We start from the raw sequence: 22,679 nt of genomic DNA, 5'->3' as shown, positions 1-22,679 counted from the left end.
CAGACAGCTCTTGGATGGACTGGCAGAATGTCATCCACTCATCGGGTGGCACTGGTCGTAAGGAACACATCTGCCAGTGCAGGAGACATGAGACTCGGCGGGGGGTCATGCCTGGGTGGGGAAGATCCCTGGAGCGGGGAATGGCGACCCATTCAAGTCTTCTTGCCCAGAGAATCCCATGGACAGGAGCCTGGTGGGCTATAGCCATAGGGTCGCAGAGTTGGACACTACTGAAGCGATTTAGCAGACACACACCACTCATTGGAGAATACTTCCTATTCTGACTCGAGGTCCCTACAATCCTCAGCTTCTTGCTGTTTAGTCACTAAGTCGTATGCAACTTTTTGCAACCCCATGGACTGCAGCACGCCAGGCTTCCCTGTCCTTCACTATCAGAGTTTACTTAAACTCATGTCCATTCACCCATCTCATCCTCTCTCGTCCCCTTCTTCTGCCCTCAGTCTTTCCCAGCATCAGGGTCTTTTTCAAATGAGTCAGTTCTTCGCATCAGGTGGCCAAAATTTTGGAGCTTCAGCATCAGTCCTTCCAGTGATTATTCAGGGTTGATTTCCTTTAGGATTGACTGCTTTGATCTCGGCACCATACAGAGGGACTAACCCCCTCGAGATTAATTAGGCCATTGGTGAAACCGCTTTCCCCAGTGGTCCAGTGATTAGTACTCTTCACTTCCAGTGCACAGGGCAGGGGTTTGATCCCTGGTGGGGAACTAAGATTCCACATGCTGCTCAGTGCTCCCCCCCCCCCCAAAAAAAAATTATTCTTGGCAAAGGGCAATAGCACTAGGGTGACAGAACAAGCGAATCCACAGTCAAAGGTGTTTCAGTGTTGAGGTGTTTGTCTCGGAGATAAACCATAGCCTCCAGTTTCTATAGTATGTCTTTCCATGTTAGAGAAAGCAGGTGTTCCAGGACACATAAGAAAGAGTGAGATGACCTTCTCCCGAGTCGCACTCAGGAACTCTGTTCCTGTAGCTTCCCCTCCACTCCCGTCATTCTGCATTTATCTTCACTCATTCTGTCCTGTCAAGTGTTCAAGACAGAGTCGGGCCCCGTGTCCACTAGAAAGTCCACCGTTTTGCCCCCACGGTCAGGCAGCCAAGGCTCCTCCAGGGAGTTTCCTGGGCACCTTCAGTCCTCTTGAGTGTGTGCAACCGGCAAGGATGAACCAGGTTGCGGTGGTCCCCTGGGCTTGCTTCAAGACATTTGGGTCATCCCCCTTCCAGCGGCCCTGCTGCAGGCCTTGTGCATGATGCCTGGCTTTGAGTTCTGCTCCCCACTGTGGTCTTTGGAAGCCAGGGCGACTCATTGATATCACATAGTCCCTTTAGGGGGACCAATCGCTGAAGCCAGGTTACTGGCTGTTGGTTCTGCTCGTCTGTCTTCCTTGGCATCTGCCTCCATAACCCAGTTGTTGAACACCCTAAAGGCTGATTCCACCCCCGGGAAGTGGGTATCGGGGGCCCTGTCTCCAGCTTCTGTAATGTTCTAATGTCTGGGACGTTCTGGAAAGTCAAATGGGACTTTGCACATTATTAACCAAGGGATTTTTGAGGAACTAATGTCTGTGGCCAGTGATTTGTTATGTAAGTGAATATTGAAACATCTCCAGTCAATACTGTTCGGGTAACCAAAGATGCATTCATCCACCTGTGGTCAATAAGTTGTTAAGAATGGCCTGCCCATCCACTGACCCTAGGTTCACGTTTATGTACACGCAAAGGCATTCCCTGAGGCATTCCAGGAACCCTACAAATCACATCCCCGAGAGTGAGGTGCTGCTGGCTGTCTTCCTCTCGATGGTCCCACCTGGGGTCCATGTTGAAAACAGCCTGAATTCCAGGCTGGTCTGGGCTTCCCTGGATGCTCAGACAGAAAGAATACGCCTGCAGTGCAGGAGACCTGGGTTCAATCCCTGGGTTGGGAAGATTTCCCTGGAGAAGGAAATGGCAACCCATTCCAGTATACTTGCCTGGGAAATCCCATGGACAGAGGAGCCTGGCAGGCTATATGGTCCATGGGGTCGCAAAGAGTCGGACACAATTAAGCAACTAACACACCACAGAGCGTGTCCGGCATGACTTTGATGGGTCTTATCAGCTTCCTCCTTTGTATTAGTTATAATCAGTGCCTTTTCTTCCCCAGGAGAATAGAATGTCACCAAGCGGGGAAACAGGTTTGAAATATTCCCTGGACTAAATTAAGAAGGACTCTCTTAGGGTCCCCTTCAAACCCTTGGATCTGTCCTTTCAGTCCTATAGATCTGGGAGAAGAGTGCTACATACAGAGCGGTCACACTGCTCCCTCCGCTGGGGACCTCCCAAGGCGGGGAGTTGCCTACTGAGCCTGGAGGGTGGGCGTGCCGTGGACTGATCCCCCTAGGAGGTGCGGAGAGTTAGGGGTTGGAGAGAATAGAAGGCATGGGAACCAGGAGAGGTGGGATAGATGACTCAGGACTTCTGGGTGAGCCGGCGGAAGGGGAACACGGTCCTTGGTGGGGGAGGAGGCCATGAGGACCCTCAGGCTGGGGCCCCAATACCAGGAGTGAGGTTAGAAGTAACCCCACATTTCATGCATAACACAGAAACTGGAATGAGGTCTTGGGCCATGTTCTTCAGATGCTGGCGGTAGAGAAGTTGGGAAATGGTGTTAGGATTTAGAGAGCATGGTTGGGCATCTCTCCCCCTCCGCCGGTTTATACTGGGGCCAGGTGACAATTCAAAAGGTCATGAGTTCTGTGTTAGTGGCAGTGATGTCCAGCTATGGAGGGTTGCCCCCCAGTGGCCGTTCTGCTTGTCTGGCAGCTTGGTCACACACACATGCACACACAGTCCCCCTCCCCAGCCTCCCGGGAGCCCTTGCTTCTAGTCTGTCTCCAGCTCCCTGGGGCCTTGCTGGCTAGCTGGTGATGCTGCTCCCACCACATCCGGCACCCACAACGTGGTCTAGGTGCTCTGCCTGAAATCTGACCCAGTCCTCGTGAGGCTGGGAGCAGAGATGCTGTGGGAGAGGGCTGAGGTGATAAGGTCCCCTCTGATGTCAGCGACTGGAAGTTTCCAGTCCCACTGGACACGGCCCCGATCTGCAGCGAGCAGCAGCCTTGCTGTAGATGTGCTGGGGTGGGGACATTCTTCACCTGGGGGGTGCTCTGCTTGACCCTCGGCTGCTCTTAGGTCTCAGGATGAGTTCAGTAGCTCTCACTGGCCAGAGGGGCTCAGAGCTACCCGGTTGTTTAGCTGGCCTTGTCCACCCTGTGTCAGTGAGTAAGCCCTTAGTTACAGGAGGGCGTGGACCCCACATGTGTGCCAGACTGTGACCAAACTAAATAGTGTGGACCCTGGTCTCCCGACCACAGCTCTCTGCTTCAGGGGAGGTTCTTTCTCTTCAGGTTCCGGTAGGTGAATAAGGAGACCGAAGCTGAGATGGACACAGCAGGAGCTTTATTCAGTGACCAGAGAATGGCGGATCAGGAGCTTAGTTCACCATAAACTTCTCCCCGACCTGGCCAAAGGGATTTAATTTTAAAGGGAGGGGGAGAGAGGCTGACGTTGGGGAGGCATGTGTACTAGTCTCCCTGAAGGGCAGGGCTTTTTTGAGGGGGGCCACCCTGGTTGCCCTTTTTGATCCCTAATATCTGGTCCTGGCTTCCGGTGGGTGCGGCATCTAACGTGCTGATGTAAAGTGGGCGTCCATTGCAACTCGGTCTGGTGGAGGTGCCGTATGTTGCCATTTGTGGGGGTGTAGCGTCGTTTCTTATCTCAGGACCCTTTAACTTACAGGTTGCGTTCTCTCCTGCTGAAGGCGGGGGAGTCAGGGTTGGGAGCAGGGACCTTCCTCAGGGTCGGGGCTGGAGGGTTGAGAGCAAAGACCCAGAACAGCTCTGGCCACGCCCAGGTCAGGCAGCCGGACGCCTGAGCATAGAATCGGGGTTTGGACCTGTGGTTGTGGCCAGGCTCCTTCTGTACTCTGACCTCCTGGAGACAGATCGATGAGGGAGGGTCGGTGTGGGGTGGGGGGACCCTGTGTGTCTTCCCTGCTGGGGCCCCTGTGGGGACTGGCGTCAGCACCCCTCCCCCTCTTTCCCAAGCGACCCTGGGCTCCCAGGTGACAGGGAGTGTTGTTCACGTAAAGGGGAGCCTGCAGACAGGCTGCCCGGAGGCTGGGGGTGGGCCTCTCCCTGAAGTGCCCCCATCCCTCCCCCTCTAGGCCCCGTGTGAGGGGCGGGCAGTTGGTCATTGCTGTGACAGGGAGGTGCCGAGCCAGCAGGCTACAGACGAGGGGCTGTGTTTATTGGAACAAAATATGCAATTCAGCTGCACCCCCATTACCCACAGCCCCCCACCCACCACCTCCACGTCTCTGGTCCAGGTCTGGGCAGCCACGTGGTGGTCACTCCTGGATGTTCTGCCCGATCCAGCCTCTGACAGCAGCCACCCGGGTGTACACGCCCGGGAACTGGGGCCGCCCACAGCCGTAACCCCAGCTGGTGACCCCAGTTAGCACCCAGCGGCCGGAGGGCTCCCTGCAGGCCAGGGGTCCCCCAGCGTCACCCTGAGGAGGGGAGAGAGGAAGGGTACTCAGAGTGCGCAGTACTTCCCCCCCCCCCCCAGCAGCCAAGGGTGGGCTGGCCTGACCTCTGTGACCCCAGGTAAGTCATAGTCCTCGCCCCTGGGAGAGCCTCACTGCCATCTGAGAAATGGGTTCAGTGCTCAGGTGAGCTTTCATCCGGCTGGCAGACGTTGGTGGACAGCTGCCTGGTGGGCCTGGAGAAGACACGGCCTCTACCCCGCCACTCCTAACCCTCTACCTGGCTGGGGGAGGATGCAGTGGGGTGGAACCTGGCTCTCTAGAGGTGTCCACCAAGGCGGGGTTCAGTGGAAACTCCACAGAGCCAAAGGTGGCCTGTTTGAGGAAGTGCACTGGAGGTGGGGCCCGGATGAGGGGCTTTGGGTTTGAGGGTGTGGCCCAGGGGGCCGGTTCAGTTGCAGAGTGCTCACCGAGCAGCTGTCCACGCCTCCCTGCGGAAAGCCGGCACACAGCATGCGGCTGCTGATCTGCACCGGGTAGAAGCGGCGGCAGGTCTGCTCGCTGAGCAGCCGCACGGCCGCCTTCTGCAGCTGCCTGGCCATCGAGCCTGCAGGCGAGCGGTAAGGCGGGACTCGGTAAGGCCATGCGCCCACCCGCTACCACAGTGGGGCTCCGGGTGGGGTCCTTTCCGATGCCCCAGGAGGGGCGGCTGCGCCTACCTCCCTCGCGCACGGAGCCCCAGCCTGTAATGACGCAGCGTGCCCCGTCGGGGAGCCGCGGGGCCGGCTCGGGCAGGCAGATGGGCCGCACCAGGCGGCTGCGGCGTACTGGCCCCGCCAGCTCAAGCAGTGCCACGTCGTAGTCGAGTGTGTAGAGGTTGTAGAAGGGGTGCTTGTGGATGCGCGCCACGCGCTCCAGCTGCCCGTCAGCACCGCTCAGGAACGGCGTGCCCAGGAAGGCTGCCCACTGCTTGGGGTCCCCGTAGCTGTGGGATGTGAAGGATAGGCGTCCGCCCGGGTCCCCTGCACCCGTGGCCGGCCCCTGACCTCTCTCGGTTGAATGTCTCTTTTTCTTGGAATAGGGGGGAGGATGAAAGGGGCCAGCAGGCACTGAGGTGCCACTACAAGCTGTGTCCGTTCCCACCTAATGTTGGGGTTCTGGTGGCTAGAGGACCCCCGTCCTACCTCCCAACCGCTCCGACCTCGGCACTGTGAGGCGCATCCCGAGATGGGTGTTACCATGGAGGGCAGGAACCCTGGTCGGGCCCTCCTCCTGGGCACCCTGCCAGGAAGGGGACCCTCCTCTCACCTTGGAGGGCCTTTAGGGTGGTGCCGGTCCAAGCCATTTCGGCTGGGGATGAAGGTGTCTCACTGACACCAGAGACCTGGCCGGAGGCCCCCACCCCCACCCGCGCATTTGGTGGGGGCGGTGGTGGGTGGGCAGGGGAGGTTTGCGCGAAGGAGGGGCCTGGGGCTGCGGGTGTTGAGAAAGGGCGTTCTGGGCGGAGGCGCCATGCTTCGAATTTTCGGGGGCTGCTATTGGTGAACCACCGATGTGGGCTGGGACCTTTGGGACTCACACGTCGAAGCAGTGCGCCGCTGACAGCAGCCACCTCTCGGCCACCAGCACAGCCCCGCAGCGGTGCTCCCGCCGCCGCAGCCACAGGCTCACTTGCCACGGCCACTCCCCGCGGCCCGCAGCGCTGCCACCCACGATCCGGGTCAGCGCCGCAGCCGGCGCCAGACCGCAGTCTGCGGGAGAGGCAGGTGCTCGCTGGTCGGAGGGCCCGCGCCTCCTCCGTGCCAACTGTCCCGCTCCACCATGGAGCCCTGCGTGGCTGTGCTAGGGAGGAGGCGTGGGATGGGAGACCCACCTCAGGAAAACGCCCCACCCACGGGACACGGGGCCTGGCGCTTGGTCCTGCCAGCGCCTCTTCTGGCCTCAGATGTTTGAAATGCATTTGTTTCCTGTACCCTTAGCCTTGGTGCCGGGGCTCGGTGCCAGGATCCCCTCCCATCTCGACTCCTCCCAGGCAGCCTTCAGTCCCCAGGAGTCCAGTTCCTGCTGCTCCCAAGCCCTTGCACACCCAGCGGCTTCCCAGGAGGCTCTGCCTGTCTTTCTGGATGCCAGCAATGGGCTCTTTACCCGAGTCCAGTGACCCAGTGTCCTTCCCAGGGTGTCCCCCATCCTGTGGACCCCCCCACCCCCAGCACAAGGCGCACCCTCAGAACAAGAGAGGAGGACGCTCAGGTTACATATCTGATCCTGTCCCCACCACCCAGCTGTTCCCCCCCGCAGATACAGACACTGCAGGGAGCAGGAGGGCTGTGCCCTCACCTGGAGGTGGCGACAGATGGGGGCCACCTGCCTCCTTCCCCACCAGCACCACCACCTTGGCCCATCTGACCCCATCTGGAGCTTGCCCAGGACCAGGGGCCTGGAGAATTCGGCCGAAGCTGCACCCCTCTCCTGAAAACACTACCCCCACATGGAACAAAATGTGCCATTCCAGGGCTCCCTCCACCTCTCGGCCCCACGGTAAGAACTGTAGCTATTGGAAAATTTCATAAGCGTCACCAGGCTGGAGACCAGACCAGCCACAGAGTTAACAGGATGCAGTGTTTTTCCGAGGGCACACTGCAGCTCTGCAGTATCAACACCCTCCTCTGAGCAGCTGGCGGGAATTGCAGCCAGCAGAGGTCCCCTTGGATCCAGAGTCATCACAGAGACTCTGACTTGATTCTCAGGGGCTCTGGGCTCGACGTCCCACCTGTGTCTTAACCTTGTGGTCCCTGAGTGGGGGCCAGAAGGCACGGGGTGCAGATACCCCACACTCAACACACACACGTGGTCTGCTTGGCTCTGGGCTCACTCTGGCATGCCCAGCACCCGCTCTTTCCCCACACCCCACAGCGCTGGCCTCTCTGATGAGTCTCCCCATGGTTCTTTGGGGTGTGGTCTGCCTTGTAGTGAGTCCATAAACCTGACTTTGTGGGTGTAGGTCTATGGGGATTCAGGCTGCCTGGGCTCTGTGAATGTGGGGGTTGGCAGGGGTGGGGACAGGCCCCATTCTCCCCCAAAGCCTGGGACACTGCCATAGAAAACTGCCTATGGTTGATGGTGCTTTTATTTTTGACCCACAAACACAGCAGTTTTGTATGTTTCTGATTAATAAGAATGAACTCAATGGCCCAGACACAAGCTGAAGGCCACGTTCTCTGTCATGACATCTTCAGCCACTTAACTGCCGAGCTGTCCCCACTTAGACCCTAACGGGACCTGTGGGACTGGCCATTAACATGTGCGTCTGCATGGTCGGGGTCCACGATGGGGTGACTTCTCTCCCCTCTGAAATTCCTAAGTGGAAGTCCTGACCCCCAGGATGGGACTGTGTTCAGAAATGATTACAGTAAAATGAGGTTATTAATAATAGGGTGGGCCCTAACTGGTATGACTGGGGTCCTTATAATAGGGGATTAGGACACAGACACCCACAGGGGGAGACCGCCTGAGGACGGGGGAGAAGGCAGCCACCTGCCCACACTGCCATCTCCGACTCCAGCTTCCAGCACCAGGAGATGACAAATATCTCAGGCCCCCAACTAGGCCACGGTGACGCAGCCCCACGACAGACACAATAACCCGCCACCCACACGCGCCACTCCATCTCCCCGGGTACCTGGGAGCTGTGCGCCCACCGTGGTCTTCGGAGTGGGGGGCAGTGGTGTCTGCCCCCTTGGGGTGGAGGTCACAGCGGTGGTGGTCCTGTTGGCAGGTTGACTGGTCACCCTGCTGGTGGCCCGGGGAGTGGGTGTGCTGGCCGTGACTCCCGGGACCGTAAGGCCTGTCGTCGTCCTGGTGGTGTGACTGCTGGTGGGCGTCGTGGCGGGCAGCGGGGCCATGGGGAGTGAGTGGGAGGACATGGTGGCCAGGATCCAGCCTTTGAGCTGGGTGATGCGGGTGTACACTCCTGGCTTCTTGACCTGCGCACAGCCGATGCCCCAGCTCACGATCCCAGCCAGGTAAAACACACCGGGTGTCTCCTCACAGGCCAGGGGTCCCCCGGAGTCACCCTGGATAGGAAAGACAAAGGGCTGGCTGAGCACCCAGCATCCTCACTGTGGAGGTGCTGCCACACCCTCCCACATGCCCACAAGTGGAAGCGGCTCCTCAGTGGAGCCAGCCTCACACCCACACAGGGCTGCGGGACCTTGTGTGACCCGGAGCAGGTCACCCCTCTCAGCTGAGATGGCTCGCTCTTTTGCCTTGGCAACAAAACATCAGAAAACCCTGAAGAAAAAACAGCCCTCCTAAGGAATAATATAAAGTGGGAAAAAGAGGCAAGTGGTGCTGGGAAAGCTGGACAACCACATGTAAATCAATGAAGTTAGAACACAACCTCACTCCCTACACGAAAATAAACTGAAAATGGCTTAAAGACTTAAGTGTAAGGCATGACACCATAAAACTCCTAGAAGCGTGATAACATAGGCAAAACGTAAATCTTACCAATGTTTTCTCAGGTCAGTCTCCCAAGGCAAGAAAAATAAAAGCAAAACTAAACAAATGGGATCTAATCACACATAACAAGCTTTTGCACAGCAAAGCATAAAATGAAAAACCTATAGAATGGGAGAGAATATTTGCAAGTGATACAACTGACAAGGGCTTAATCTCCAAAATACACAAACTCCGCGCTATAAGATAACCCCATCAAAAAATGGGCAGAACACCTAAATAGACATTTGCCCAAAGAGACAAATGGCCAATAAGAACATGAAAAGATGTTCCAACATCACTAATTACTAGAAAAATGTAAATCAAAACTACAATGGAAAAAATAAAACAATTGAGGTATCACCTCACACCAGTCAGGATGGCCATCATATTTTTTAAAAATCTACAGATAACAACATGCTGGAAAGGATGTGGAGAGAAGGAAACCCTCTTACGCTGTTGCTGAGGCTGTAGATGAGTGCAGCCACTGAACAGTAGGGAGGGTCCTTAAAAAATGAGGGTCACCATATGATGTAGCAGTCCCATTCCTGGACCATACATACAGGAAAGATGAAAAGTCTAACTGGAAAAGGATACATGCACACCGAAGTTCACAGCAGCACTGTTGACAATAGCCAAGACGCGTAAGCAACCTGAATGTCCACTGACAGGACTGGATAAAGATGTGGTACGTGTATACAGTCGACTACTACTCGGCCACAAAAAAGAACGAAATGTCATTTGCAGCAACATGCTTGGAGGCAGAGATGATCATACCAAGTGAGGTAAGTCAGAAAGACGAATATCATGTATCACTTATATGTGGAATCTAAAATACGACACAAGTAAACTTACAAAAACAGACTCACAGAGAATGCACTTGTGGTTGCCACAGGGGAAAGGGTCAGGGAGGGATAAACTAGGAGTTTGGCATTAATAGATGCCAAACTTGAGCAACTGAACTGACTATATATAAAATAGATTAAGGGTTTACTATATAGTGTGGGGAACTATATTCAGTATCTTGAAATTATAATGGAAAAGAATATGAAAAGAATGTATGCATATATAACTGAGTCACTTTGCTGTATATCAGAAACTAACACATTGTAAATCAACTACACGCCAATAAAATGAAGATTTTACATGTTTGCTGTAGGTTTCTGTTATATTTCAGATGCTTTTCTTCTGATTTTGAAGGTGATCCTATGTCTCCTCTTCAAAGTACAAATGCATTGAATGACATTAATGAAGTCGAGCGTTTGGAGATCAGCTCATCTTGGTTGTGATGTTTTTCCTTATAATACCCTAGTGGATTGGATTTGCTTTTCATTAGGCTTTTTTGTGTCTATGCTTCTAAGTAACACTGGTCTGAATTTTTTTCTCTTTATATTTTTTTATATTTATTTTGCCACACCGTGTGGTTTCTGGAATCTCAGTTCCCTAACCAGGGATTGAGCCTTAGGCCAGGGCGTTCCCTGGACTTCTTTTCCCTGTAAGTGTCTCTGGCCCTGATTGCATGGTGGTCTAGCTAGCTTTTTATGTTCTGGATCCAATTGGTTTCCCCTTAAAAACGGGTCACCCTAAAAATAAATGGAAAAAAATTAAAAAAAACGGGTCACCCACATGTCAGGTGTGACAGGGTGGTCATTTACATACCCATGTTTTCTCAGTTAACATGTGCTAGGCAGCCCTTAAAATCAGGACTTGTCGCGGTCCCTCTCGGTCGGGTCCCTCCAGAACTCACCTGGCAGGAGTCCACCTTGCCCTCCAGGAAGCCGGCGCAGATCATCCTGTCCGTGAGCGAGAAGTTGTAGAGGGCGCTACACGCCTTGTGGTCGATGATGCCCACGGACGCCCGCTGCAGGAGGTCAGGCTTGGTGGCTGCCAAGACAAGGGGCACCCACCAGGGCCACTTACAGAGGGTCACTGTTAGGTGAGGGCTTCGCTCTGACCACAGCCGCCCCCACCCAGAGGGAGGCACGGAGGCTCGTGTCCTCGCAGGGACGTGTGTAAAGTCACATAGCGAGACAGAGGTAGACCCCAGAGCCCACAAACCTCACCACGGCCCACAAGCGGGTTCCTTAGCACTTTGGGTGCCCTGCAGGGGGGGCTACTCAGATTTCAAAGGAGGCATTAACTCTTGGTGGGGGCCTATGCATGGTATAACAAGGGTCCCCCAACTTTTTTCCGTAAAGAGCCACACAGTAGATACATTCCACTTTATGGGCCAGTCTCCATGGAGACCACTCAACTGCTTTTGCTGCCCCAGGGGGCCACCTATGAGTGAGTGGGTATGGCTGTGTGCCAATAAAACTTAATAAAAAGCAGCTGCCTTAGGCCGGAGTTTGAAACCCTGAGGTAGTGGAAAGGTGAGTGGTCTGCAAGCAGGGGGATCAGAGCCCCAGGCCAGGGGGCATGGGGAGCTCACCGTTGCCCTCCTGCGTGTTGCCCCACCCGGAGATCACACACTTGCGGCCCACAGGGAACTTCTGGATGGCCAGTGGCAGGCAGACGGGCTGCACGTACTTGTTGAAGACCAAAGGCTTGGCCAGCTCCAGCACGGCCACGTCGAAGTCCAGGATGCTGGGGTTGTACTGGGGGTGCAGCACCACCCGCCTGAGCCCCACCTTCACGGGGCTCCCGCCAACGCCCGACAGGGACGCGGTGCCCAGCTGGGCCCGCACCAGCTCCAGCTTCGTGCTGCCAGGGAGGGGCTGCTCAGACTCCCCGCCCCCACCTCTGCAGCCCCCAGGGCACCAGGCAGAGCTGGGGGACCCAGGCCCCAGGGAGGGTAAGGCAGGGAGCCCCTTGACCCCGGGCCTCATTTCCTTCTGGGACAAGAAGGCGTGAGAGGCCCCCATGGCTTTGTGACCATCAGAGGTCAATGCTGCTGCCTTTGAGCGAAGGGGAGGGGCATGTCCCCCCAACTACTTGGCCCCTGTGTCCCCTACAGACCAGCTCCTCCCGGAAGCTGCTCCCCAGAGCCCCCTACTTTTTCACGCTGCCCCCCAACCACCTCACCCCATCTGCATCTGGATGTGAGCCTGGTGGGGAGGGAAGGCCTCCCCCCGCCACCAGCCCTTGGTCCTGAGTGGTCTCTAAGTGTGTGGGGATGTGATGGTGGGGGACCTGCTGGGTGATATCAGGGGAGTCAAGGGGGCCTTACTGGTTGAAGCAGTGGGCAGCAGACAGCAGCCAGCGGTCCCCCACCACGGTGGCTCCGCAGAAGTGCCGCGAGCCCTCCTTCAGGCTGACCTGCCAGGGCACCTCCCCCAAGGCAGCCCCAAGCCCCCCCACAATCCGGGTGGGCTTCTCCAACGCCGGCCTGGCCCCACACTCTGCAGGGACAAGACAGGAGGGTCCAGGCACCTCAGCCTGCTGGTGTCGGGACCACCCTGGTTCCAGAGGGGCCCCGGGGCTCTGTCTGGCAAGCGGCGCATCACACAGATGAGGAAACCAAGACTTAAGGAGCCCTAAGTGCTCATCCAGCGGGGTACGTGGGTGAGAAAGGAGAAGGCAAGGTCGTAAGGGCCCTGGCCCCACCAGCCTCGGTGCAGCAGACACAGACCTGCAGCCCCTACAGCACAACCCAGGGGGCTCAATGGACAGAGATGGTTATTAAGGGGCTGGGGGCAGGGCAGGTGCAGGCAGCATTTAAATGAGGCAGAGTTTGGATTGGTTCCCAGACTTGCAGGTCTGTGGGACTATAAAGAGGGGTCAGCATCAGATGGGGCAGTGGGATCCTGGACGTGGGTCCTCAGAAACCACATGGTCAAGACAGGCGGACAGTGCATATGCTGCCTATGGGTGCCATGTCTGTGATAGCCTCAACTCAGCTTCTCTCTGACTCTGCCCTCCCCCGCCACATTGGTCACTGGCTCCCTGCTGAACCTTCAGGATATTCTGCATATACCCTTCTGGATGGCCTGAGTTTTGCTGATGCTCAGTCACATCTGACTCTGCAACCCCATGGACTGTAGCCCACCAGGCTCCTCTGTCCATGGGATTCTCCAGGCAAGAATACTGGAGTGGGTTGCCATTTCCTTCTCCAGGGGAACTTCCTTACCCAGGGATTGAACCCAGGTCTCCTGTATTGCAGGCGGATTCTTTACCACTGAGCTACCAGGGAATCAGGCAGTAAATGTGAAGGTGGACCACATGCCTTTGTCCATGCACTTGACAGACATCACTAATCAATCACCCATCTCTTCCCCAGAGTGCTTCAGAGAGCCAGTACCAAATCCATCCGACCCTGTGCAGAGCAGACACACACTGCTGCTGTCTCCCCAGAAAGTACCTTGTGGCTTAGAAGTGGTGGCCAAGTTGAGAGGCACAGTGCTGGTGGCCAGTGTGGGTTTGGTGAGGGTGTCAGTCACCAGGCTCTTGGGGCTGGTGGGCCAGGCAGTGCTGAGAGTGGTGGAAACGAGAGCCACTGTGGGGGCTGGAGGCTTGCTTGCAGCGGCGATGGTCTCCAGGATCCAGTCCCGCAGACTGGTCACTCGGGCATAGACCCCTGGACGCCGGGCTTCCGCACAGCCGATTCCCCAGCTCACGATGCCGGCCAGGAAGAACCTACCAGAGGGCTCCTCGCAGACCAGGGGGCCCCCCGAGTCACCCTGGGAGACAGAGGCACACCCTCAGGAGGGGTTGGGGCTCCCCGGCCACATCTGGCCCCAGATCCAGAGTGACAGGTCATAGGGGGAGCCCTGGTTGCAGGGTGCGTTTCCCCACGAGCCCACGGGGCACACATGGCTGATAACTCACATCTCAGAACCTCAGTCTCCTCCTCTAAAAATACAACAGGACACTCGGACTCCGGATCTCTAAGACCTCTTTTAGTTCTACCACTGGCAGTTAAAAACCCATCCCGGATAAACAACATCCCCTCCTCTCCTTAGCCCCATAGATCCTGGATAATGTCACCAGTGGCTTAGGAACCTCCAGTCATCTGGGCAGCCACGGCATCCTCCTGAAGTGCCCGGTCTGCCCTCATTCATCCTGTCTTGCTTTCCTTTGCCTCCTCCTCACACCCAGCTCACCGTGCACTCTTAATGTCCTTAAACACAAGCTCTCTCCTGCTATTTCCCAATGTTTTCTCCCGTTTCCGACTCTCACGTGGCAGCCAGAGCACATTAGCAGCCTCTCCCCACCCACCAGGCCTTAGAAAGGACAGCAAAGAAACAAACTAAAAAGGAAACCCATAGCCATGTGACCAACCCAGCAGAGGGTCTTGGTGGTGGACCAGAGACAGAAGACCCCGCCACTTCTGGGAGAGGGGTGCCTCGGGTGGGAGGATGGGGGGGGGGGCTGTTCCCAGGACCTCAGGGACTGGTGTGGCGTCCCCTGGGGCCCCCGGCCCCTTTCCCAGGTGCTGGGCTCACCTGGCAGGAATCCACCTTCCCATCCAGGTAGCCAGCACACACCATCCTGTCGGTGAGTGAGTGGCCGTAGAGGCTAGTGCACAGGGCCTGGTCCAACAGCTCCACAGTGGCCTTCTGCAGCATTTCTGGCTTGACCACTGCTCGGGACAGGGAGAGATGAGGGGGGAGCACCCCGTACCCCCGAGACAGGAGCCTGAACTTCAGTTTCTCCCACCCCATGCAGTGGACCTGCTGCAGCCCCAGCTCAGAAAGGAGCCAGGCCCACCAGTGCCCACTGACTACCCTCCCAACCTGGGACATCTCAAGACATCTCAAGACTAGGCTCCTCCCTCCCCTCCCCAAACCTACCCACCCTGAGCCCCCACTTCCCTGCTGGAAACTTTTCTTAGCCTGGCATTAGCCCCATCTTGACTAAAGATTAAATCAGATTAGGTAGCCTTCCCTCAAACCCTCCAGGGCATTTCCCTACCCCCAGCTGAACTTGAATGCCCAAGCCTGGACCACCTATCCTGGCTACCCCAGGCCCTTTGCACATGCCATTCCAGCTGGCTACAAGGTTTGTCCCTGTGAAATCTGTCTGCCTTCTTCCTTTCATCTCCTATTTTAAATTGCAGCCCCCTGCCCCTGCATCCCTGCCTGATTTTTCTCCACTTGGTACGTCACCATCTGTCACTTTTCTTGTTTACTATCTACTGCCCCTGAAATTGTGCTGTCCAACACAATAGCCACTGGCCATGTAAGGCTATTTAAATGCAGACTGAAGCTCATCACGATGAAATGAAACATAGAATTCAGTATCTCAGTCACACCAGCCCGGGTCACGGGGCTGCTGACTCCCTTAGTGGATGGCACAGACATGGCAGGTGTCTGCCACCGACAGAAGTTCTATCAGGCAGTGCCAGCCTGGACTGGGGGCTCTCTGTGGGCAGGGGTCTCTCTCTGAATGGCCTGCTGCCCAACCCCTGGAATACGGATGCCTGGTCTTATATTAGGCGCCACCATCTCAGGCCCTTTCCTAAAGATGTCCCCGACCCCAACTTCTTTTTCTTGTTTCCTTCCTAGCACCTCTCACCATCAATCACAGTTGATCTGACATAGTTACCCCTACACTGATAGTGAACCTGCCCTACCCTCCCAGGGCCAGGCTCCCCTGAGACTCTGGTCACAGCCAATCCACACGTAACCTCACAACAGTTCCTGTGTTTCTGTTTAGAGACACCTCACTTATCCTGTGTTGTTGATTCACTAATAGGGAGCTCACAGTCCATAGCGCTATAACCCTCACCTGAACAAAGCTCATCGAATACAGAGATTTCTTCCCTATGAGACATATTCCAGCCCTCCTGCGCTTAGGACCCTAGTCAGCACGTCAGCTCTATGCTTGGGGCCTATTTAGATTTTGTCAAACTTGCCACAGAAAGCACGAAAAAAAAAAAAAACGTGGTGGTGAATAGACCAGAAAAAGGACACCAGTTTCCAGTCTGAGCACAGCCAAGAAGGCAGGGCATCACCAAGCTCCCCCACCTCACTGGGAACAGATTCCGCACATTGTGGATGACCACAGTCCCCTACGAGTGTCCACCTGGGGGGACAAATGCATTTTCGCAAGTGGTCGAATTTGCAAATACAGAACCCGTGGCTAACCAGACCAGACCGTGTGAGGTTTGCTTGGTCGTGCTGTGCTGGCAGCCTAGCTGCGGGAGCGGGTGCTTACGGAAGTCCTCCTTGAGGTAGCCCCAGCCTGAGATGAGGCACTTCTTCCTCGGTGGGAAGACGTGCGAGGCAGCTGGCAGGCACACGGGCTGCACGTGCCGGCTGAAGGGCAGGGGTCCGCCCAGCTCCAACACCGCCACGTCGAAGTCAGCTGTGTCTGAGTTGTAGGATGGGTGTGTGATGATCCGGGCCACGCGGGCCCGCACCGTGCTGGCCTCTGAGCCGCTGAGGTAGGTGGTGCCCACGTAAGCCACCCACTCCGGGGAGTCCTGGAATCTGCGGGGCAGACAGACCCCGGCTCAGAGGCCCACCAAGGCTGGAGCCGGGGCGGGGGTGGGAAGGGTGGGGAGGGGGCGCGGGGCACTTACCAGGAGGCAGGTGCCCCCAGACTCAGCCATGTAAACTGATGGGAGTGTTTTCCATGCAACATTGGCAAAAATCAGAACGAATGCACAAAAATTAAAACACAGTGCATGAATTATCAGCATTTTAAACAAAGACAGGATCCACAGGGCCGGGATTAGGGTGAGGAGGGTGAGGCACTGAACACGGACTGGGCACCAGATGATACTGTGTAGCCACTTAAATTTTCTCAGGTGTAATGGTATATGTGTATTTGAGACTGTGCTTCAGTTGTGCAGATGTGCTAGGGTGCCTCAGAGGTGATGCATTATGATGTTTTCTACTTAATTTCAAACTGTTTGGCAAGGATATATATGTATGAAGTGGTGTGGGGGATATAGATTATAGATACAGCCAGATGGAGAGAGTGAGAGAAAAAGAGAATATGGTGAAATAGTAACAACTTTTGAAATCAGGTACAGTAAATCAGGTACATAAAAATCTTCAAGCTGGGAACTTTCAAAGGTGTGAACATGCCCCTGTATGTCAGCTATTGTACTTTTCAAGGGACTGTACTGTAAGATTAAAAATGTTTTCTTTATGCTTTGTGTTTGCTTTTTATGTATTATTTGTGTGAATTGACCTATAAACCTATTAGAGTACAGTAGCATATAACCGACTGTATTAGCTGGGTACCTAGGCTGACTTTGTTGGACTTACTCATTGGACTAAAGAACGCGCTCTCAAAACGGAACTCATTTGTATGTAGGGGACTTACTATACAGGCACATGGTACTTGTACTATTTGTCCATCTTTTCTATTGAAATAGTTTCATAGTAAAATGCTGAGAGGAATGTAATTTAAAACAATAAAAAGAAAACAACTCTTCTTGCCCTGAGTGTCATTGCTTATGTGACCTGTTTCCCCCAGTCTTCCCGGGACCGAAACCAGGTTACCCTGGGAATTAGCGACCCCCTGCCCCCGGGGCAATTCTCAGGCAGTGGTTTCCCAGGGAAGTCCATGTTGCCTGTTGCCCTGCCCTCTCCCGAAGGACTCTGCAGATGGAAACAAGTAGCGATGGCTGGCACAGCCAGTGCCTTCCAGAACCTTCTCCTACCTTTGGCCAGCTCCGTTCTGATTGGCTGCTCGGGTTGTTAAAGATTCTGACCATCTTCAACAACAACCAGAAACGACCCAATTCAAAACTGGGCAAAGAACCTCAACAGACATTACTCGGAAGAAGATACACAAATGGCCGACAAGCACTGCTCAGCATCACTGATCATTAGGGAAACGCACATCAAAACCCCGGTGAGAGGTGAGAGGAAGGTTCAAGAAGGAGGGGATATAAGTATGCCTGTGGCTGGCTGATTCATGCTGATGTATGGCAGAAACCAACACAACAGTGTAAAGCAATTATCTTCCAATTTAAAACAAATTAATTTAAAAAATTAATATTTTCATTGGAAGGACTGATGTTGAAGCTGAAACTCCAATACTTTGGACACCTGATGCGAAGAGCTGACTCATTGGAAAAGACCCTGATGCTGGGAAAGATTGAGGGCAGGAGGAGAAGGGGACGACAGAGGAGGAGATGGTTGGATGGCATCACCGACTCAATGGACATGGGTTTGAGTAGACTCCGGGAGTTGGTGATGGACAGGGAGGCCTGGCATGCTGCGGTTCATGGAGTCACAAAGAGTTGGACACGACTGAGCAACTGAACTGAACTGAATTAAAAAAAAAACCACAATAAGACACCACTTCACAGCCACGAGGATGGCCATTATGAAACAAACAGGGACTTCCCTTGTAGTTCAGTGGTTAGGACTCTGCACAAAGCAGGGGACATGGGTTCGGTCCCTGGCTGGGGAACTAAGATCCTGCATGCCAAGTGGCCAAAAAACATAAATTAATAAAAAACAAAACAAGCAAACAAAGTAACAAGTAATGGCAAGGATGTGGAGAAATGGGGAGCTCCGCCAATATGACACAGCAGAGACCCTGAGCTCATCTCCTCTCAGGAGCACACCCAAATGACAACTCTCTGCAGAACAGCCATCGACAGAAAAGACTGGAACCTGCCAGCAAAGAGGTCCTACATCTAAAGGCACAGAAGGAAACACAGCGGGACGAGAAGGAGACGCAGCTTCACAAAACAGTCACATCCCGTCCCCAGGTGGGCGGCCTAGGAGCTAGAGAACAACTGCTTTGCAGAGGTTCCTCTCCAAGAGTCCACATCAGGCCCCCTGGTCTGGGGGTCCAGCACTTTTTTAAGAGGAGTCCCCAGAGCTTCTGTCTTTGGAGGCTGGTGGAGCCTAACTGCAGGAGCCCTCACAGGATGGGGGAGATGGAGGCTTCATTCTTAAAGGGCTCACAGAGAACCCCAATGCACTGGGACCCAGGGCAGAAGCTGTAATTCGATAGAAGCCTGGGCCAGACCTGCCTGCTGGACTCCGAGGGTCTCCTGGGGAGGTAGGGGTGGCAGCTGTGGGGTCACCCTGGGGGCATAGACACCAGTGAGGGGCATACTGGGGAACATCCAGCCATGTGAACACTGATGTTGGTGAAGCCACCTTGGCTTTTTGCCCCAAGACCTGGCCCCGCCCAATGGCCCGAAGGTGCCAGGTGGTGGGACACCCAAAGCCAAGCAGCTACCCGAGCAGGGGGGACACAGCCCACCCGTCGGCAGACAGGCTGCCTCAAGACCTCCCCATCCCCAACCCCATAGCCACCCCTAGACACAGCCCTGCCCACCAGAGGACCAAGACCTACAGAAAACCTGCTAGACCAGCCTCACCCACTAGGGGCTGATCCCATGAGCGCCAAGTTGCTCCAGTCGTGTCCAACCCCATGCACTGTAGCCCACCATGCTCCTCTGTCCATGCGGTGTCCCAGCAAGAATACTGAGGTGGGTCGCCATGCCCTCCTCCAGGGGATCTTCCTGACCCAGGGATCAAACCCGCATCCCCTGTGGCTCCTGCACTGTAGGCAGATTCTTTACCACTGAGCCCCTGGGAAAGCCCTTAGGTGGCAGACAGCAGATGCAAGGAGACCACGACCCACAAGGCATGCCAGACCCTGCCCTCGGACCAGGCCCAAGCCCTGCCCACGAGCAAGCCAGTGCAACCTCCGGGACACTCCAGAACCCATACCTGACTGTGTATGGAACCAGCCCCCTTGCCCCACCCCCAACAATGATCTGACACCAGCTCTGGGTCCCTGGGCCCTGCAGCCAGACTCCAGGAGCCAGCTCTCTCTGCCAGTAGGCTGGTACCAACCCCAGGACCTGGCTTCACCTGCCAGTGGGTGGGCAACAACCCCACTTCAGTCTTCAAGATCCGGATTCCACCTGCCAGTCAGCAGTCAGCATTAGCCCCGGGCCCCCTAGGATCCCACAACTACATAGCTCGTGACCAGGACCCACTAAACAGCAGCCTGCAGCACCCACACAAGACAGTGCCCGGTGGCCAAGCAAGCCCACCAGACCACCCACAGAGTCACCCGGTTTTACAACAAATGTTAAAGGAACTTCTCAAGGATGTGGAACACTTGGAACCCTTGCACACGGCTAGTGGGGATGGAAAACAGTGCAGCCGCTGTGGAGAACAGGATGGTGGCTCCTCAAAGGAGTAAACATAGAACCACCATATGACCCTGCAATCCTACCTCTGGGTTTATACCCAAAGGAACTGAAAGTAGTGACTCAGATACTCTCATACCCACGTTTGTAGCAGCATTATTCACAACAGCCAAAAGGCAGGAAAACCCCAAGTGTCCATCGATGGATAAATGAACAGACATGTCCAACAACATGCTGGAATATTATTTAACCATAAAAAGGAAATAACTGACACCTGCTACAACCTGGATAAACCTTGAGGACATGATGCTCAATGAGAGAACCCAGACACAGAAGAACAAACACTGTCTGATCCCACTCACAGGGGGTCCTAGAGGAGTCAGATCCACAGAGACAGGAGGTAGATGGCAGGGCCAGGGACTGGGGGAGGGGATGGAGAGTCAGTATGGATGTTTTTTGTTGTTTTTGGTTTGTTCTTATTTTTTGGCCACTTGGCCTGCTGGATCCTAGTTCCCTGACCAGAGATTGAACCTGAGTGCCCCCTGCGTTGGAAGCGTGGAGTCTTAACCACTGGACCACCAGGGAAGTCCCTGAGTTAGTGTTTAAAGGGACAGAGTTTCAATTTGGGAAGATGAAAAAGTTTCAGAAATGGATGGTGGGGATGATTACATGACAGACAATGTGAATGTACTTAATGCCACTGAGCTATACACTTGAAAATTTGTGTTATGTATATTTTTGTATATTTGTGTATGTATATTTGTGTTACTTGGTAAATTTGTATTATGTATATTTTGCCACAACTAAAATACATTCAGATTTAACAAAAAGAAAAGAGAAGGAAAGAAAACAGAGAGTTCCAAGGACACTCCCAGGGTAGTGGAGTCCCCAGAGTGGAAGGAAGATGGGATACAGGTGCAGGGTGGGCTCTGAGCCCGCAGGGATGTGGACTCACTCGTTGAAGCAGTGGGCAGCAGACACCAGCCACCTGGCGCTGATGATGGCAGCCCCACAGAAGTGTTCGTTGTTTTCACGGAGGCTGACTTGCCAAGGGAACTCCCCTGGGGACGCTTCCACACCACCCACAATCCTGCCAGCTGTCTTCCAGCCAGGCTGCAAGCCACAGTCTGCAAGACAGAGATCACCGACCAGGACCCCCAGAAGGCAGGACTGCAGCTACACTCCTGGCACGTCTGTCTCCAGCCTCTCATCCCCACGGTCCCCACGTTCAGACGTCAAAGATCTGAACCAGCAAACCACCGGATTCTGGGAGACCACATGGAACAGATTCTCCCTCACGGCCTCAGAAGGAACTGACCCTGCCGACTCCTTGATCTCAGCCTTCTAGCCTCCAGAGTGGGGAGAGAGTAAATTTCTGCTGTCTCATCCACTCAGCCTGAGGTCCTTTGTTTTGCAGATCCAAGACAATCGTACACTAAACTCAGCTATATGAGTGCTACGTACCTATGTGACCAACCCCCTAACGCAAAACCCTGGACACCAAGACTTGGGTGAGCTCCCCCGGGTTGGAAATACTTTGTGTGTGATGTCACACATGCTTCTGGGCAAACTGGTTAAGCACTGTCCACCTGACTCCACTGGAAGAGGCTAAATGGAAGCTTGCTTGAGCTTTGTCTCTCCTGGACTCTGCACCTTTTTCTCTGCTGACTTTCAGCTGTATCCTTTCACTGTAAGAAGCTATAACCATGCATACAGCAGCTTTACCAAGTCCTATGCGTACTTCCAGTGAATCACTGAGTCTGAGGGGGTCGTGGGGACTCCTGACCACACCTGCCAATTTCAATCAACCTCTATATTATCCTCCACGTCCAGGCACTAGACACTATGAATGTGTTCCTCACCATGTATTTTGAAAGTTTCAAAGTCTTTATATGTCCATCTTTTCATAGGATGCCATATCTCTGTTTACTTAGTCTCCTTTTATGTCCTTCGGCAACATTTTCTAATTCTATTTAATTGTTAATATAGACATGACGCATCATGTTTATTTTGCGTTGCTGTTGATCAGGTGGCGCAGTGGGAAAGAATCTTCCTGCCAATGCAGGAGATATGAGAGATGCAGGTTCAATCCCTGGGTCAGGAAGATCCCCTGGAGGAGGAAACAGCTACCTACTCCGGTATTCTTGCCTGGGAAACCCCATGGACAGAGGAGCCTGGCAGGCTACAGTCCATGGGGTCACAAAAAAATCGAACACAACTGAGTGACTGAGCACATTGATCAACAGTGAGATTTTTTCCATTACATCTTCTAACCTGTTATTACTTGTATAAAGAAAAGCAATAACTTTTTTATGTGCTAGTATTTATCTCCCCCTCATTGTTGAACTGTCTTATTTTTCCAGTCTCCTTTCAGTCAATTTATTGATTCATTTAGATAATCATATCTACTGCAAATTTTGATAGTTTCCCCTCTTCCTTTCCAATACTTATACCACTGTTCTTGCCTTATTGCATGGGCTAGCATTGTTAGAAAAATGTTGACTACTCTTACAACATTTCAACTGTAATTTTCCCTTGCTCAGATCCTTTTAGTGACTCCCCACTATGTATAGGACAGACCTCCAGTTCCTGGTATTCGAGGCTTCCCACAGTTT

General features: G+C 54.2%; 1 protein-coding gene across 1 annotated transcript in view; it reads right to left on the bottom strand.

Annotated features, from left to right (window-relative positions):
• Positions 1 to 4,406: 4,406 nt before the first annotated feature.
• Positions 4,407 to 22,679, bottom strand: part of TMPRSS9 (transmembrane serine protease 9) — a 56,346-nt gene continuing 38,073 nt past the window's right edge. Inside the window, exons 8-19 of the mRNA XM_043466081.1 lie at positions 21,020 to 21,191; positions 16,140 to 16,414; positions 14,426 to 14,562; positions 13,342 to 13,660; positions 12,211 to 12,382; positions 11,473 to 11,744; positions 10,789 to 10,925; positions 8,224 to 8,617; positions 6,124 to 6,295; positions 5,264 to 5,529; positions 5,015 to 5,151; positions 4,407 to 4,568 (exon numbers count right to left, since the gene is read on the bottom strand). Of these exons, the coding sequence (XP_043322016.1) occupies positions 4,407 to 4,568; positions 5,015 to 5,151; positions 5,264 to 5,529; positions 6,124 to 6,295; positions 8,224 to 8,617; positions 10,789 to 10,925; positions 11,473 to 11,744; positions 12,211 to 12,382; positions 13,342 to 13,660; positions 14,426 to 14,562; positions 16,140 to 16,414; positions 21,020 to 21,191 (2,615 nt within the window). The remainder of the gene's footprint in view (positions 4,569 to 5,014; positions 5,152 to 5,263; positions 5,530 to 6,123; positions 6,296 to 8,223; positions 8,618 to 10,788; positions 10,926 to 11,472; positions 11,745 to 12,210; positions 12,383 to 13,341; positions 13,661 to 14,425; positions 14,563 to 16,139; positions 16,415 to 21,019; positions 21,192 to 22,679) is intronic.

The sequence above is a fragment of the Cervus canadensis genome, chromosome 4 (genome assembly GCF_019320065.1).
Source record: "Cervus canadensis isolate Bull #8, Minnesota chromosome 4, ASM1932006v1, whole genome shotgun sequence".
In the NCBI taxonomy this organism is placed as follows: Eukaryota; Metazoa; Chordata; class Mammalia; order Artiodactyla; family Cervidae; genus Cervus; species Cervus canadensis.
The sequence above is the reverse complement of the archived record's forward strand: the minus strand, read 5'-3'. Positions and strand labels throughout refer to the sequence as shown.